The 18,222-nt window shown below is 38.9% G+C and overlaps 1 protein-coding gene across 7 annotated transcripts in view; it reads right to left on the bottom strand.

Moving 5' to 3' along the window:
* LOC135101367 (E3 ubiquitin-protein ligase RNF8-like) overlaps window positions 1-18,222 on the bottom strand; it is a 50,942-nt gene that overhangs the window by 6,678 nt on the left and 26,042 nt on the right. For 4 of the 7 annotated variants that reach the window (XR_010269238.1, XR_010269240.1, XR_010269242.1 and 1 more), the window contains exons 7-12: window positions 17,073-17,198; window positions 10,806-10,970; window positions 10,286-10,459; window positions 8,160-8,364; window positions 7,244-7,364; window positions 4,067-4,381 (exon numbers count right to left, since the gene is read on the bottom strand). Coding sequence is in view for 4 of the 7 variants with exons in the window: in XM_064005261.1 (XP_063861331.1) it covers window positions 4,081-4,381; window positions 7,244-7,364; window positions 8,160-8,364; window positions 10,286-10,459; window positions 10,806-10,970; window positions 17,073-17,198 (1,092 nt within the window). In the remaining 3 variants the exon portion in view is untranslated. Of the gene's footprint in view, window positions 1-3,770; window positions 3,998-4,066; window positions 4,382-7,243; window positions 7,365-8,159; window positions 8,365-10,285; window positions 10,460-10,805; window positions 10,971-17,072; window positions 17,199-18,222 lie in introns of all 7 variants that reach the window. The other 3 variants (XM_064005282.1, XM_064005291.1, XM_064005269.1) reach the window with 2 other exon arrangements.

Below are 18,222 nucleotides of genomic sequence, written 5' to 3'. Positions count from 1 at the left end.
ATTTGTGTATAATGATACCACCAGAGACACAACCTTATTAGTACTAGATAGGATGATGTACATTGGAAAAATCTTTTAGTTTGGGCAAGAGGTGTGCCCTACAAAACAGTAGACACCACAGCACTGGATCTGTGCACTGGGATGCCAGGTTATGGACTGCATTCCTCATAAATCCTATCCCATTATTATCCAGCTTCTTCCCACCTAAATATTGCTAAATGTAATATTACTACCAATATATATTTGAGGCCCCTTATGCAAATGTATTCTTAACACAAGGGGGCAGTCACAGCCTGCCCTCTAAAGACAACTCTCTTCCTCCACACAAAACTACAAGCACATAATAACACACACACCCTTCACTCAAAAATTTCAGAATTATCATGGCGACTCCTACACCAGCCTCGGAGTCCCCATCTGGGGAGGGGACCATAAATGTCCCCAGGTCGGACTGCCTTTCTGTCGATGACCCTAAGTGTCTTGACACCCCCGTCAACTTTTTCTTCATTAACTTCTACAACATTCGCGGTCTAAGATCTAATTTTCAATCTGTAGAACACTGCCTCTCCTCTTCTAAACCTCATCTTCTTTTCCTCACTGAAACTCAGGTGTCTGAGGCAACTGACAGTAGCCCCTTTTCTGTTCCCTCCTACTTTCTCTATCCTCATTTTCGATCCAAAGCTGGATGTTGCATTTATGTGCACAATGACTTAACCTGCTCTCGTGCCCATGCTCTTGAATCTTCTGAGTTTTCCACCATCTGGCTATGACTACAGAGTCACTCTCAAACTAAATTTATCTGTGCTGTATACTTCTCATCTAACTCCTCTGACTATAAGAAATTCTTTGACTATTTAACTTCCAAAGTGGAGCACATTCTGACCCTCTTCCCTTTCGCAGAGATCTCCATTCTTGAAGACTTCAATGTTCACCACCAGCTTTGACTTTCCTCTGCTTTCACTGACCATCCTGGTGAACTAGCCTTCAACTTCGCTATCCTCCACGACCTAGAGCGATTGGTGCAACACCCTACTTGTATTTCTGACCGTCTTGGAGATACACCCAACATTCTTGACCTTTTCCTGACCTCTAATCCTTCTGCTTATGCTGTCACCCTTTTTTCTCCATTGGGCTCCTCCAATCACAATCTCATATCTGTATCTTGTCCTATCACTCCAATCCCTCCTCAGGACCCCCCTAAACAAAGATGCCTCTGGCATTTTGCCTCTGCTAGTTGGGGGGACCTGAGGAGGTATTTTGCTGATTTACCTTGGAATGACTACTACTTCCGTGTCAGAGACCCGTCTTTGTGTGCTGAGTGCATAACAGAGGTGATATTGTCTGGCATGAAGGTGTACATTCCTCACTCTTTTTCTCGACCTAAAACCTTACAAACCTTGGTTTAACAAAGCTTGTTCTTGTGCTGTACATGATAGAGAGGTGGCCTACAAAAGGTATTTAAGCCTTCCATCACCAGAGTCTCATGCACTTTATATTTCTGCCCGGAACCATGCCAAGTCTGTTCTCCAACTAGCCAAAAACTCCTTCATTAACAGAAAGTGTCAAAACCTTTCAAGATCTAACTCCCCTTGTGACTTCTGGCATCTAGCCAAAAATATCTCCAAAAACTTTGCTTCTTCTTCTTTCCCTCCTTTATTTCAACCAGATGGCACCACTGCTATCACATCTATTTCTAAAGCTGAACTCTTTGCTCAAACCTTTGCTAAAAACTCTACCTTGGACGATTCTGGGCTTGTTCCTCCCTCTCCTCTACCTTCTGACTACTTCATACTACCTATTAAAATTCTTTGCAATGATGTTTTCCATGCCTTTGCTGGCCTAAACCCTCGGAAGGCTTATGGACCTGATGGGGTCCCTCCTATTGTTCTCCGAAACTGTGCCACCGTGCTTGTACCTTGCCTAGTCAAACTCTTTCAGCTCTGTTTGTCAACATCTAGCTTTCCTTCTTGGTGGAAGTTTGCCTACATTCAGCCTGTTCCTAAAAAGGGTGACCATTCTAATCCCTCAAACTACCGTCCTATAGCTTTAATTCCCTACCTATCTAAAGTTTTTGAATCTATCCTCAACAGGAAGATTCTTAAACATCTATCACTTCACAACCTTCTATCTGATCACCAGTATGGGTTCTGTCAAGGCCACTCTACTGGTGATCTTCTGGCTTTCCTTACTGAGTCTTGGTCATCCTCTTTTAGAGATTTTGGTGAAACTTTTGCTGTTGCCTTGGACATATCAAAAGCTTTCGAGAGTTTGGCACAAAGCTTTGATTTCCAAACTACCCTCCTATGGCTTCTATCCTTCTCTCTGTAACTTCATCTAAGTTTCCTTTCTGACCGTTCTATTGCTGCTGTGGTAGATGGTCACTGTTCTTCTCCTAAATCTATTAACAGTGGTGTTCCTCAGGGTTCTGTCCTGTCACCCACTCTCTTCTTATTATTCATTAATGATCTTATAAACCAAACTTCTTGTCCTATCCACTCCTACGCTGATGATACCACCCTGCACTTTTCCATGTCTTTTCATAGACATCCAACCCTTCAGGAGGTAAACATTTCACGCAGGGAAGCCACAGAACGCTTGATTTCTGATCTTTCTAAAATTTCTGATTGGGGCAGAGCAAACCTGGTATTGTTCAATGCCTCAAAAACTCAATTCCTCCATCCATCAACTCGACACAATCTTCCAGACAACTATCCCTTCTTCTTCAATGACACTCAACTGTTCCCCCTCTTCTACACTGAACATCCTCGGTCTGTCCTTTACTTATAATCTGAACTGGAAACTTCACATCTCATCTCTAGCTAAAACAGCTTCTATGAAGTTAGGCGTTCTGAGTTGTCTCCGCCAGTTTTTCTCACCCCTCAGCTGCTAACTCTGTACAAGGGCCTTATCCATCCATGTATGGAGTATGCTTCACATGTCTGGGGGGTTCCACTCATACTGCTCTTCTAGACAGGGTGGAATCAAAAGCTTTTCGTCTCATCATCTCCTCTCCTCTGACTATCTTCAGCCTCTCTCTCACCACTGCAATGTTGCATCTCTAGTTGTCTTCTACCACTGTTTTCATGCTAACTGCTCTTCTGATCTTGCTAACTGCATGCCTCCCCTCCTCCCGCGGCCTTGCTGCACAAGACTTTCTTCTTTCTCTTACCCCTATTATGTCCACCTCTCTAACACAAGAGTTAACCAGTATTCTCAATCATTCATCCCTTTCTCTGGTAAACTCTGGAACTCCCTGCATGCTTCTGTATTTCCACCTTCCTATGACTTGAATTCCTTCAAGAGGGAGGTTTCAAGACACTTATCCTTCAATTTTTTACTACTGCTTTGGACCCTTTTATGGGACTGGCATTTCAGTGGGCATTTTTTTTTATTGGATTTTTGTTGCCCTTGGCCGGTGTCCCTCCTACAGAAAAAAAAAAAAAAAAAAAAAGGATGTAGCTAAGAGGCTCCCTATAAGTTCAGATCAAAGAGTTAATGTTTTTAAAAGAGATGATGATGTATGTATTAATCATAACCAATGTTTATAGAGCAAATAAAAACCTTCAAGGCCTCTGGAATGCTGTATAAGATGAGTATGATTTTTGGCTTCATAATATCTAATAGTAATAGCCAAACTTCCATGGCAAAGAATGACTTCTGCATTTTAAATGAAAATAAATTTGCAGTTATCACATTACATTTTCTACAAGCTGATTGACTATAGAATGCAACATGTTTTAAAAGAGCCTTTTTAAATATCTGACACTCACCACAATTGAAGCAGCGACCATACCCCCCAAAGTAAGCACCCTCGTCACCAGAGACCGATGAGGAGTCTGACAAGTTATCACTTCTAGAACTGCTATCACTGCTCACACTGATCACAGCCTGAGCATCTGCTGCATTTGCATTAGATTGACCAGGTGCATTTGCATATAACTGGAGAGTGAGGGACTGGCCTTGCTGGGATTCACTCTCCCCTTGTCTTTGTCTCAAGCTGAAATTCAAAGTTATGCTATTAATACCCCCAGCTGCTAGCAAACTGCAGCATCTGATTCTCTGTTACCTGATGAAGATGACCTAGGTGAGTCTAAGAGGGTTGCTTGAAGATCCTGGAGGTGCTTGTCCATTAGCTGCTGGAAGGTGAAGCCTGACCATGCCCTGAATATTCTGCAGGGTTTGGGCTTCACTTGCAGGCACTTGAATTCTTACAATCCCCTGATTATTTGGCATGGTTTGGATATTAAGTGCTGGCACTCGAATCCTGACAACTCTCTGATTACCCATATGGGGAATGTACTGTACTTGGTTATTTACATAGTTAGAGGGTGCAGCAGGAACTGTGTTGACCATATTAGTAGTGTGCACCAAGACTGCCTGCCTGCAATAACATCACCAAATTCTAATATTAGTTTATGTGCAACAGCTGTACATACACGATACATCATTAAGAACATTTTATGTTGGAAAACTGATGATATAAAATAATAAATAAATAAGACTATCGTCATTTTCTGATCATTGATCAAATGGAGAAAAAAACAAAATACACTGATAATGTAGGGTTTTTGAACCCACAAGATCTAAGCAAGGCTAAATATTTTGGTAGAAAATGTACATATAATATGGATACTCATAACCATTTAACTATCTACATTTCTCTGATGCTTTCTGCCCCCAATGCCAGGTCACTTCAGGAGCAGCCATCCTGCTATGTCACCTCTACACTTAAACATTTCAAAATCTATGCCTGGAGCTTTGCTATTGCCTTCTCTATCCCTCCTATATTTGTCTGCATAAACAGTAACTCTCCAACTGCTCCTATAATCATACTAAGCACTTTGCTTCCCCTTCTGTCTTCTCATTTATTAAACAGTCAGAATTCTTTTTTACACATTTTTCATTTCTTCCTCATTGCATACATGAATTCTGTTTTCTCTATTCATTCCATACTCTCTCACCCTCCAATCTCCCTTAACTTCCAAAGAACTTCTTATCCCCCATGAACTTTTCATTTGGTTTCCTACAACATTCTTTATTCATTCTCCTTTTAATTTCTCATTAATTCTCACATATCTTTCCTTCATTTCTCACTACTCTCATCTCTTCTCCTCCATGTGTACCTATGTATCACCTTATGCTGGAAAAAGTTTAAGGAATAACCTTTCCTCTTGCACATAACCCAATATGTGCTCACTATTCTCATGTATTCCATGTACTCCTCAATTTCTTACCATACACTACCTCACTACCTGCAACCTTTCCACTTATGTTTCTTGCAAAGACTACCTTTTCCACCTAGGTACTCATTCAGATTCAACAGCAGACTTGCAGCATCCCCTCCCTCCACTCTCTCTAGACTTCCTTAGAAGTATTTAATCATGGCAGCAGGTGTTTACTCCTACATACCTCCTTCATAAGCCTATTTTCTCTTATAACAAAATGCATAAGCTTCATTATACAATATAGATATTGTATGGTATCAAAGCATAATAAAATACAGTATAATACCAGAGTTTCACATTTAACTAATTTTACACACACAAAATGTGTGCAAATTCTGAATTGGCAAAAAGTCAGGAAAAAAAAAGGTTTATCTGAGAACTCATCCAAATTTATACCCCTTAACAAAAGAAAACTAAATATAAAAATCTAAAATTGCAACAATAAACCTAAATAGAATGCCAATCAATCCAGATACCATATATTCATAAAATGGTGGATGTGAAAGGATTTTATAGGATAGCTACCAAATACCTCAGAAGATACCTGAAAATCATTTCAGGATGATTTTGACCATACCAAGCCAAGATTTATGCTACAGATTAGCGAGAACCAGCAGAGTTCAACTGGTTGGCTGGGTTGAGACACCTCAATAACCCAAAACAAAAGCCAACAACTATCACACCAGCAATCATTTCACACCATGGCTACCTTCAACCAGGCCCACCAAGAGTAGGATACCAAGGATTTCTTTGTTGTCAACTACAGACAACCTAGAAATTTATATCCAGTGGGAATATCCTGGGTACATACAACATCCCTAAGAGCCCCCTGACAAGACTACATCACCATCAAGACAACTGAGTGCTTTCTAGAGCAGGGTTCTTCAAACTTTTTTCATCACGACCCAGTTTGATTTTCTGTGTTACCTTCACGACCCAGTATGTCCATTCTATCGTACCTTTCTCTTCATAAACTTGATATCAGTTATATTACACACACACACACACACACACACACACACACACACACACACACACACACACATCTATATCATCTATACATCTACACATCTCTCTCTCTCTCTCTCATTTATGAAAAAATTGGATTATTATTATTTTTATTATTATTATTATTATTATCATGTGGCGACCCACTGAATATGAGTTTGCGACCCAGTACTGGGACCTGTTTGCGACCCGTACTTTGAAGAACCCTGTTCTAGAGACTGACAACTAGTTATGGTAAGTTCACTGCCTGCTATCACTTCCCCACAGAGATGCAGCTGCATGTATGAAGCAAATGAATATTATGCATGTGAATCCCTGTTTCCTCTTGGAGAGTACAAAGGAATGGACAAGTGTGAGCAGATCCCCAGTCTATTGCTATCCTTGAAAGGAATATAAGAGATAGCATGCAATATGGTAGAGGGCAACAACCCTAATTCCGAAAGAGATCAGCCGCATCACATAGTGGATATACATATAATGGATAATATAAAAAGAAAAACTACTTACCAGGCAACAACAAATTAAGTTTAAGATGAGAAAGAGTGAAAATAAGAAAAGTTAATAAGTGCATTTGATGGATTGTGGAGAAAAGGTAGAAGTTGAAGGTGAATTTTGCATATCTATACAGAATATGAGTTAAATGTAAAAAGAAATTCAAAGATATGTTGAATGGAGAAATTGAGAGGAAGAAATTAAGAGTAAATAGCCAATGTGACAAGGTAAACTGAGGTGACAAGGTGAATGCAGATGTGAGGTGAAGACACAGAAAGGAATAGATTACTGACTTGCTGTCTGTAAGGATAGACTAGTCAATGTATACTTCATATCATAACTAGCAGCATGGATGTCTTCCTACCACATGATGTGCATTACTCTCCTGAGACAATATCCCATAGCACCACAATACAAATCATTACAATAACACTAATGACACACAAGACCTTCTAAACATGATATAAACTTTAAGATAAGTTTCTCCTGAGAACTAATGAAATACATCATGTACTTACCCTCTCTGACCTCCTCTTCCTCTATTATTCCGCCCTCTTCCTCCTCGTCCTCTGTTTCCTCTACTGGCAGCTGCAGCAGCAGCAGCAGCAGCAGCAGCTTCTTCAGCAGCCTTCATTTCAGCTGTATTCAAAATTTAAAAATACATAAATACAATCTATCTCTATCTATATACCAAGTCAATATCAGTGCAAAGGGGGATAGCTAAAACAAGGCACCCACTTCACTTCCTCTCCCACTACCTACTCTTCATACAATAAACTTTACCACAGCAATCAGAAGAAACAGCAATTCTCTCTAGACTTCACTTTGACTTCACTTGTTCACTGTACCCCAAATACTTGCCAACTTCTGACATTGTATCACATATTTCCAATCACTAACTTAATCCATAATCTTATAATTTCTTCCAGGCATGCCATGCATACTAAATACACTTTCAACTGCTATATTCTTAATTTTAGCATTCAGATATTTCACTAGTACATCTACACTAACAACTACAACAACACAACTCTAGAAGATTTTCTTTGTTTTTCATCCTTCTCACTATCAGGCCATTATACACTCAAAGACATCCACAGCTTTTCACCAAACTTCACCTTAACCTATCTGGTTTTCAACAAAACTTCATTCCATCACACCCTGCTGTATTTCTGGGCTCATCAAAAAGGACATTCTTTTTCCCACTTTTCCTTTCTCCACACTTGTCCTTCTTTGATTCAATCTTCCAAATTCAGATCAAGCCTTCCCTTTCATCTCCACTTCACACATCTAGCTGTCACCTCTGAAACATTCTCTTGATCTTTTCCTCATACCACATCCAACCACATTCACTGATCTAACTTTAACATTAACTGATCTAGACTTTAGAGGTACAATTAATTCCTAATACAAATAAATATAAATCACCACTACCATTTCTTTCAGCTACAATCTGTGTCCTTTTCTTCTTCATTTCCTCTGATAGTGTAGGTACAATCTTCTCAATGAAATTGTCCACCACTAATGATTTGGACTCTGATGTTATTGGAAGACGGCAGTTGGGACATTCCTTTTTGTTTTTTTTCCAACGGTCTATGCAGTATTTGCAGAAAGTGTGACTGCAACTCAGTAGCACAGCCTGCAAGAATTAAAGGAAATAGATTCAAGTGGTAAAAAAAAACTGACATGGGGATGAGGATGAGAGTAAGATACTAAAATGAGAAGAAACATTTAAACCCTTCACTATGATGACACATGAGGTGTGTCATTACTTACCAATATATCCATTCGATGATGCACTGAGAGTTTGAAATCCTGTTTTCTGATACAGGCCAGAGTTGGATGGCTTTTGCATGCTTCAATCACTCAGATCTCTGGCTCCACCCCTTTCATTTATCAGCCAATCATAAAACAAATAATTTCAGAACCACCCATATGGCAACTCCATCTATCCCATATACCCATATGGCAACCTCCATCTATCAACTTGACACAACCTTCCAGACAATTCCCTCTTCTTCAATGATACTCAACTGCCTCCCTCTTCTATACTGAACATCCTCAGTCTGTCCTTTACTTATAATCTAAACTGGAAACTTCACATTTTATCTCTAGCTAAAACAGGTTCTATGAAGTTAAGTGTTCTGAGCTGTCTCTGCCAGTTTTTCTCATCTCCCTGGCTGCTAACTCTATACAAGGGCCTTATCTGTCCACATATGGAGTGTGCTTCACATGTATGGGGGGGTGGGGTGGGGTGCTCTTTTAGATAGGGTGGAATCAAAAGCTTTTTGCCTTATCAATTCCTCTCCTCTAACTGCCTGTCTTCAGCCTCTTTCTCATTTCTGCAATATTGCATCTCTTGCTATCTTCTACTGCTATTTTCATGCAACTGCTCTTCTGATCTTGCAAACTGCATGCCTTCCCTCCTCCCACAGCCTTGCTGCACAAGACTTTCTTCTTTCTCTCGCCTCTATTCTGTCCACTTCTCTAAAGCAAGAGTTAACCAGTATTCTCATTCATCCCTTTCTCTGGAAAACTCTGGAACTCCCTGTCTGCTTCTGTACTTTCATCTTCCTATGACTTGAATGAACTCTTTCAAGAGGGAGGTTTCAAGACACTTATTCTGTAATTTTTTACTATTGCTCTTGACTCTGTTCAGGGACCAGCACCTCAGTGGGCTGACAAAGGGGGGTGTCTTTGATGCTGATATGAGTTTGTCTGTCTTTCTTACAATATGGATGATCTTTCAGACAGTAGAGAGATGATCATATTCCAGACAAGGATGATAATGATGATGGTTCCTGTAGTGATGATTAGGCTGATGGCTGTGAGGCTGAGGAAGGTTGGAGGTTGATATCAGATGTTTTCTGACAAGCATCCTGATTCACCACCACAATTTCTGTCTCAGTTCTCTGGACTGAATCCTGCTCTTGGCAACTCATCACTTGTATCTTTCTCTGATACCTTCAAACTTTTCTTTGATGATAAGCTGGTTGGCAAGTTATGTGACAGTAAATGAGAGAGCTGCCCAGTTTTTTGCTGAACATCCAAAGAAAGGTCATGCAAAACAGAATTATTTGACATACTGTTGTGCCTGAAAAGCTATGCTTATAAAAAGGCTGGCCTAATATTAATGTAAACATAAAAACATATTATGTACTGACTTTATTGGGTATTAATAAATGTTTAAATGTTTAAACATTTATGATGATATCTATACTTTTCTTGCTCAATCAGTTATGAAATAAATGATTAACAAATACAGGCAAAGTAATCCTTGAAAAGGCAAAAAAATGTTAGACAGCAACTGCAAACCACAGCAAGTGGTGATGGCCTGCCCCTCATACTGTGTTGTTGGGCCCACACCGTGCACTTCATAGTGAGGGGGTTAATGAAGATGAAGAGAGACTCTAAAGGGACAACAATAAAGGATGACCTACCTCCAGAAATAATTAACACTTAAAAAGGTCTCTCAGTGCTCCATGACATCATTGATAATGGGCCAAATATAGCTTAAGATGTACCAGGCTCTAGTGAATAGTAAATTCCTTATTACTTACATTAATGAAGAGCTCATTGCATATTGCACACTGAAATTCATCTTCCAAGACGTGAGACACTGACTCCACCACCTCCTTCTTGGCCTCTGAGGAGACCATAGCAGAGGAGGCCAAGTCTGCCATCAGCTTCTGCTTTTCACCCTCCAGGGCATCCAAAGTTTCTTTTAAGGCACGCTGTAAGATTAATGATGATAAAATTAGTGTGAATTAGTAAGTTCAGTGCCTGTTGTCACTTCCCAACAGAAATCCAGCTGCCTGTAAGAAGCAAATGAAATTAAATCATCATCCTACTGAGTTAGAGAACTCAATCTCTCACAACCAGAAATGGGAGAAAGTTATTTTAGGCACATAGATCAAATATACCACAGTCACCACACATAAATATGTTAACATCTTTTTGTACAAATCACCAAACCCCTTCTGCACTAATCTCAAGTTCATTTAACTAATTTCTTCCCAAGTCAAAGAGCACTGAGAGCAGAAACCAGGAACAAGTTGCAATAAAGCACTAAATCCTCACCTGTTCTTGAGCTTTGGTGAGCATCAACTCTTCCTGCATTTTGAATTTTTCTTCTTCCCGTGTCAAGCGTTCCTGTGCCAGTGCCTCCTGGAGCCTCTGCCTCTCCTCCTCTGCCAACTGGTACTCTGCCTCTTTGACTTGGATGGCAGAGTTTTTATCTTCCACCTTCAAATGTTGAGACACACATAAGTGACAATAATATTCATTATTATTATTATTATTATTATTATTATTATTATGGAAATCCATGTAAGGGCATCAGGGGAAAATCAAAACTGATATAGACCCAAGCAGGATGCCCAATGAGCAAACACAGATGTGAAAAATTAAAGGAAAAGGCAAAATAAAAGAAGAAACAGATACTTGGTAAGTTAATAGGAAGGTGTTAACTTTTGTTTTAAATTTATCTAAAATAGCTTCAGAAGCAATTTCATCTGAAAGTAGATTCCACGCTTTAGTCAAATAAGGGATAAATGTACAGGAAAATTGGTGGGCTAAACAGAAAACCTGCTGAAAAGCAAGCCCATTGAAACATAAATTATGACATGTTTGGTGAGCAGGAATAAATTAAGATGCTAATGCTCTGTGAAGAGGATGCTCATTATTATTGACAATTTTGAAAAACATGGTTGATGCACCATCTGACAATGATGAAACTGCATGTTGAGATTAGCCAGTAAAAGCTTTATCATGTTAATAGAGCAATCCAAAAATTTTAAAAGAAATGGAGCAGCTGACATCCAAACTTGACAACATTACTCAAAGAAGGGTAAAATGAAGGAATAAAAACTATTTAAAACAATCTTATCATCACTAAAACTGACTCTGCATTTCCTCAACAAACCAGTCTTCTGGGAAATTAGAGAAGTTATCCTAATGTGATTTTCCAAAGTCATTTTGGAGTCCAATATTACACTAAGAAGTTTTAAGGAATTATAGGGGTTGAATATCCGGTTGTTGATTATGATATCCAGATGTGGGGGGATTGGGAGTCCATGAACAACTAAAGATAAAGCTATAGGTCTTGGCAGGATTTAATTTAAATGCTGACACCAAGAGAAAATCAGCTCCTCCTTCAAGTGATCATTATAATAACACCCCCAATACATGTGAGGCATACTCCATACATGGATGGATAAGGCCCCTGTACAGAGCAGCTGGGGGTGTTGAGAAAACTAGCAAAGACAACTCAGAATGCCTAACTTCATAGAAGCTAGAGATGAAATGTGAAAAAGCTAGAGATGAAATGTGAAGTTTCCAGTTTAGATTAAAAGGACCAGACCAGGGATGTTCAGTGTAGAAGGGGGGAACAGTTGAATATCATTGAAGAAGAGGGAATAGTTATCTGGAAGGTTGTGTTGAGTTGATGGATAGAAGAATTGAATTTTTGAGGGATTGAACAATACTATGTTTGCTCTGCCCCAATCACAGGAGGAGGCAGTAGGCACCTGCCAAAACGATAATTACTCCTGGTGAGGTCTAAAGCACTGGATCAGGGGATGCTGTGAACTTGTCATTAAACCCAGCTTTGGCATCACTGAACATTACCCTTTGTGTCTCACAATGCAAGGGGGCAGTCACAGCCTGCCCTCTAAAAACAATTCTTTTCCTTCACACGAAACTACAAGCACCTAATTACACACACCCTTCACTCAAAATTCAAAATTATTATGGTGACTCCGACATCAGCCAATCCTCTCCCCATCTGGGGAGGGGACCACTAATGTCCCCAGGTCGGACTGCTCTTCTGGTATCAACCCTAAGTGTCTTGACACCCCCATCAACTTTTTCTTTATAAACTGCAACATTCATAACCTTAGATCTAATTTTCAATCTGTAGAATACCACCTCCCATCTACTAAACCTCATCATCTTTTCCTCACTGAAACACAGGTGTCATAGGCAATTGAAAATAACCCCTTTTCTGTTCCCTCCTTTCTCTATCCTCATTTTCATATTCTCTATATTTGCTAGCGTATTATATGCACCTCTCTGTAAGATGCACCCCCCATTTTACACGGGTGTTTGCAGAAAAAAAAAAAAAAGTGTCATTATAGTTATGGAAAAAAAATGTAATGTGTGTGTGTGTGTGTGTGTGTGTGTGTGTGTGTTATGTAAAAGGGCTACAGGCCAAGGGCAACAAAATTTTTTAATAAAAAGAAAGGCCCACTTAATTCCAGTTCCCACAGAGATGTCAGATAGAATAAAAAAACACAGCGGGTGTCTTGAAACCTCTCTCTCTCTTGAAAGAGTTAGGTTAGGTTAGGTTAGGTTAGGAAATACAGAATCAGGCAGGGAGTTCCAGTTTACCAGAGAATGGAATGAATGAGAATACTGATTAACTCTTGCATTAGAGAGGTGGACAAAATATGGAAGAGAGAAAGAAGTTCTTGTGCAATGAGGCCGCAGAAGGAGGGGAGGTTTGCAGTTAGCAAGATCAGAAGAGCAGTTAGCATGAAAATAATGGTAGAAGATAGCAAAAGATGCCACATTGTGGCAATGAGAAAGAGGCTAAAGACAGTCAGCTAGAGAAGAGGAGTTGATAAGACAAAAAACTTTTGATTCTACCCTCGTTAAAATTTTAAGTGGTGTGATTAGAACCCCCGCATACATGCAAAACGTACTACATACATGGATTGGTAAGTCCCCTGTACAGAGTTAGCAGATGGGGGAATGGGACATGAAGTGGATAGGACAAGAAGTTTGGTTTAGATCATTGATGAATAAAAGGAAGAGAGTAGGTGACAGGACAGAAGCCTGAGGAACACCACTGTTAATAGATTTAGGAGAACAGTAACTGTCTATCACAGCAGCAATAGAATGGTCAGAAAGGAAACTTGAGATGAAGTTACAGAAAGAAGGATAGAAGCTGTAGAAGGGTACTTTGGAAATCAAAGCTTTGTGCTAGACTATCAAAAGCTTTTGATATGTCGAAGGCAACAAAAAAAGTTTCACCAAAATCTCTGAAAGAGGAAGACCAAGACACAGTAATGAAAGCCAAATCACCAGTAGAGTGGCCTTGATGGAAACTATACTGGTGATCAGATAGAAGGTTGTTAATTGAAAGATGTTTAAGAATCTTTCTGTTGAAGATAGATTCAAAACTTTAGAGAGGCAGGAAATTAAAGTAATGACAGTAATATGAGAGATTAGAATGGTCACCCTTTTTAGGAACAGGCTGAATTTAGGCAAACTTGCAGCAAGAGGGAAAGGTGGATGTTGATAGACAGAGTTGGAAGAGTCCGACTTGGCAAGCACGGAGGCAGTTTCAGAGAACAATAGGAGGGACCCCATCAGGTCCATAAGCCCTCCAAGGGTTTAAGCCAGTGAGGGCATGGGAAACATCACTGTGAAGGATTTTAATGGGTAGCATGAAGTAGTCACAGGGTGGAGGAGAGGGAGGAACAAGCCCTGAATCATCCAAGGCAGAGTTTTTAGCAAAGGTTTGAATCATCCAAGGTAGGCAGAGTTTTTAGGAAAGGTTTGAATCATCCAAGGTAGAGTTTTTTTGCAAAGGTTTGAGTGAAGAGTTCAGTTTTTAAATAGATGAGATGGCAGTGGTGCCATCAAGTTGAAATAAAGGAGGTAAAGATGAAGAAGCAAAGTTATTGGAGATATTCTTGGCTAGGTGCCAGAAGTCACGAGGGGAGTTAGATCTTGGATTTTGACACTTTCTATTAATGAAGAACAGACACTTGTTTAGGTCATGCTGATACAGGTTGGTCCAGTTAGATAAAGCCTGTGTACTTTATAGGAAATGAATGCGTCAGGCTTGACTACTGTTATATTTTTTTATGCATATGTACAAATATAGACCTTATTTATCAATATGATAAAGGAATAAATTTTGATATGTAAAAAAAAAAAAAAAAAAAAAAAAAAAAAAAACACACACACACTTAGGCTTTTTTTTTTTTAATGGGGTGGGTTTTTTTGGGCAGGCATTTTTTTTAATGCCAATCCTGGTCTCTTGTATCCTTGCCACAGAAAGCAAAAGACACTCAAATAAGGAATGATCCAAATCAGAGTTTCTGCAAGCTGAGAACATACATAGATAATCAAATTTATAACATTTTGAGTGTCTTGACTTCATGGCACTTGCATACACCTTCCAAATACCAGGAACCAATAAAACCTGAGTGAAGATAAATACATATGCCCTGAACCCTAAGAATGCTATTCCTTCTTAATATAAAAGGTTTATTAAATCCTGGAATGAATGGCTCTGATACATGACAAAAGTCTGAGACAAGAGTTTCAGAGTAGCATGGAACATCATAGTTAAATGTTGCAATAGATATCTCATTTAAATTTCTTTTTCAACCCTGGACATTAGCATATAGAACCTTGCATAATTGCACAAGTTCTTTCAATACTAGATCTTTTCCTATTAGGAAGGCACTCTAGAATTAATAGCTTCTTCACTGCCAGCCAATGAACTTCAGACTGCTTCAATCCACTGATTACATAATTTAAAAATTTTCAATGATCAACTGAGTTAGTTTCCATTTTCCTTGACTATGAACCAAAGTGCACCAAATTTTTATGAGATATAAAGTTCCTTTAGATGAGTTACATGTGTAAGTTTCATTAAATTTGGAGCTACGATCTTTCTTTTTAATGAAAATACAAAAAAATTGAGGTTTAGATTTTTGCATATTCTGACAACAATTTTTCCTGGATTTTCTTGAATAATTGTAACAAGATACTTTGATAGTTTTCTAAGAAAAGTATGTAACAGTTTTTCATTTTTGGTTTTGTTGTCGAGAAAAATAAAAAAATTTCCTCAACTGGTTATTTCTCTTAAGCTAGAAAAAAACTAAACACTCAAATAATTTTTTTTTTTTGGGGGGGTGTTATTTTAATTTCCTCTTTAATGACACCAGAATCATTAAAATAAGACAATAAATGGTGGAGAAATATGCCTCAATATTGCAATAAGTTAGTTTTTAAATACGGGGCTTTAAAGTTTAAAGGGACACACAATTTTCATCCATGTATAGCTATATAATACTGGAATTTTTTTGGTGTCAAGTATTATAATGTATTTGTTTTGAGTTGTAGATGACTTTGAGCCATAATTGCAATTGCATTAGATTCACAGATGACTTGTTTTGTTGGCATATGGAATCTCCTAGATGGAACATTGCACACTTCATTTTTACAAAGAGGGAGTGCTACACTGATGCATGAGGCCCAGTGATTGGTGGCAGGTGTCAAGCCGGGGATGTTTTTACATTTTGTTTTGGGAGAATGCATGTTGTCCACCAGTGGCTGAAGCTGCTCCACTTAAACTAAAACATTATCTCCAATGAATGAAATTTCTTCATTGCTCTAGAAAATTTTAAATCTCTTCACTACGAGATTCTCTTGCTGGTGGAGACATGATGTTGAAGGCACAGGCAGTAATTGTACAGCAGCAGACATAGAAGTAGTAGCTGGGGTAGCAGAGGCAGAAACATAACTTATATATGGAATGGGAGGTGTGAGAGGTGAGGTGGCAGAAGGGCAGACTGAGACATGGGAGTGTTGGCTGACATGCCATGAGGCTATGCGCTTATCCTCATGTTGTTCTCTGCTCTCAACTAATATCCAGCATGCTTTTGTCAGTACCATGCTCCTTTGGCTAAGATTAGACTTCTTACCCATCATGGTGAAAGAGGGCAAAAGGTGGGAAGTAAGTGAATGCTATGCAGAAGTAGAGGTTAGTGAAAGAAAGAGTTAGTGTCACTAACTCCCTCCCTTTCTCTAAGCATGTACAACCCGCACTGAGGCTCTTCCTCGTCAAGCTGTGAGAAGAAACTTCCATACACCACAATAAAGAAAACTGTTCCTTGAAAACTTTTTAATTTTTTTAATTAATATTTTCTACAACCATCTCCTGCCTACAATGACTTTGACTGAGCGACTGAGTGTGAGCATGGGGCATTTAAATGGTTATTTAAATGGTATTTAAATGTGGACGATGAACTATCGTGCAACCATTATGAAGTAATAGGCCGAAGAATGCCATGAGATGATTTTTCCATTTTTGGATATTTTTCGGATTTTCTCAGTTCCCTTAATGTCACACAAAGAATATAATTTATATTCTAAAATCTCCAAGTACCATGAAAATACAAAGAAATTCCCTGATTTAAGCAACTTAAATGTAAATTAATTTTTATGCAAGTGTACACTCAACATACCATTCCTGATACCTGGACCTACACCTTACTGACTGGCTTTTTATATTTACATCTCCATGCAGTTCTTGTCCTATCTTACCTGCTGCCTCAACTCCTCTTGATGAGACTCAATGTCCTGGAGCTGCTGCTGGAGTCGCTGACGTTCTGCTTTTTGCTGTTCCTCCAGACTGGCCTTCTCCTCTGCCAATCGTCGAAGTTCATTCTCCTATTGTGGAAAAAAATAAAATAAATAAAATAAATATATATATATATATATATATATATATATATATATATATATATATATATATATATATATATATATATATATATATATATATATATATATATATATATATATATATATATATATATATATATAAGAGGAGTTGATGAGACGAAAAGCTTTTGATTCCACCCTGTCTAGAAGAGCAGTATGAGTGGAGCCCCCCAGACATGTGAAGCATGCTCCATACATGGACGGATAAGGCGCTTGTACAGTTAACAGCTGGGGGGGGTGAGAAAAACTGGCAGAGACGTCTCAGAACGCCTAACTTCATAGAAACTGTTTTAGCAAGAGATGAGATGTGAAGTTTCCAGTTCAGATTATAAGTAAAGGAAAGACCGAGGATGTTCAGTGTAGAAGAGGGGGACAGTTGAGTGTCATTGAAGAAGAGGGGATAGTTGTCTGGAAGGTTGTGTCGAGTTGATAGATGGAGGAATTGAGTTTTTGAGGCATTGAACAATACCAAGTTTGCTCTGCCCCAATCAGAAATTTTAGAAAGATCAGAAGTCAAGCGTTCTGTGGCTTCCCTGCGTGAAATGTTTACTTCCTGAAGGGTTGGACGTCTATGGAAAGACATGGAAAAGTGCAGGGTGGTATCATCAGTGTAGGAGTGGATAGGACAAGAAGTTTGGTTTAGAAGATCATTAATGAATAATAAGGAGAGTGGGTGACAGAACAGACAGGACATCTCATAACACATAACTTCACAGAAGCTGTTTTAGCTAGAGATGAGATATGAAGTTTCTAGATTAGATTATAAAAAAAGGGCAGACTGAGGATATTCAGTCTAGAAGAGTGGAACAGATAAGTGTCATTGAAGAAGAGGGGAGAGTTGTTTCAAAGGTTGTGTCAAGTTGATAGATGGAGGAATTGAGTTTTTGAGGCATTGAATACTAAGTTTGCTCTGCCCCAATCAAAAATTTTAGAGAGATCAGAAGTAAGGCATTCTGTGGCTTCCCTGCAT

This window comes from Scylla paramamosain, chromosome 1, assembly GCF_035594125.1.
Source record: "Scylla paramamosain isolate STU-SP2022 chromosome 1, ASM3559412v1, whole genome shotgun sequence".
In the NCBI taxonomy this organism is placed as follows: Eukaryota; Metazoa; Arthropoda; class Malacostraca; order Decapoda; family Portunidae; genus Scylla; species Scylla paramamosain.
The sequence above is the reverse complement of the archived record's forward strand: the minus strand, read 5'-3'. Positions and strand labels throughout refer to the sequence as shown.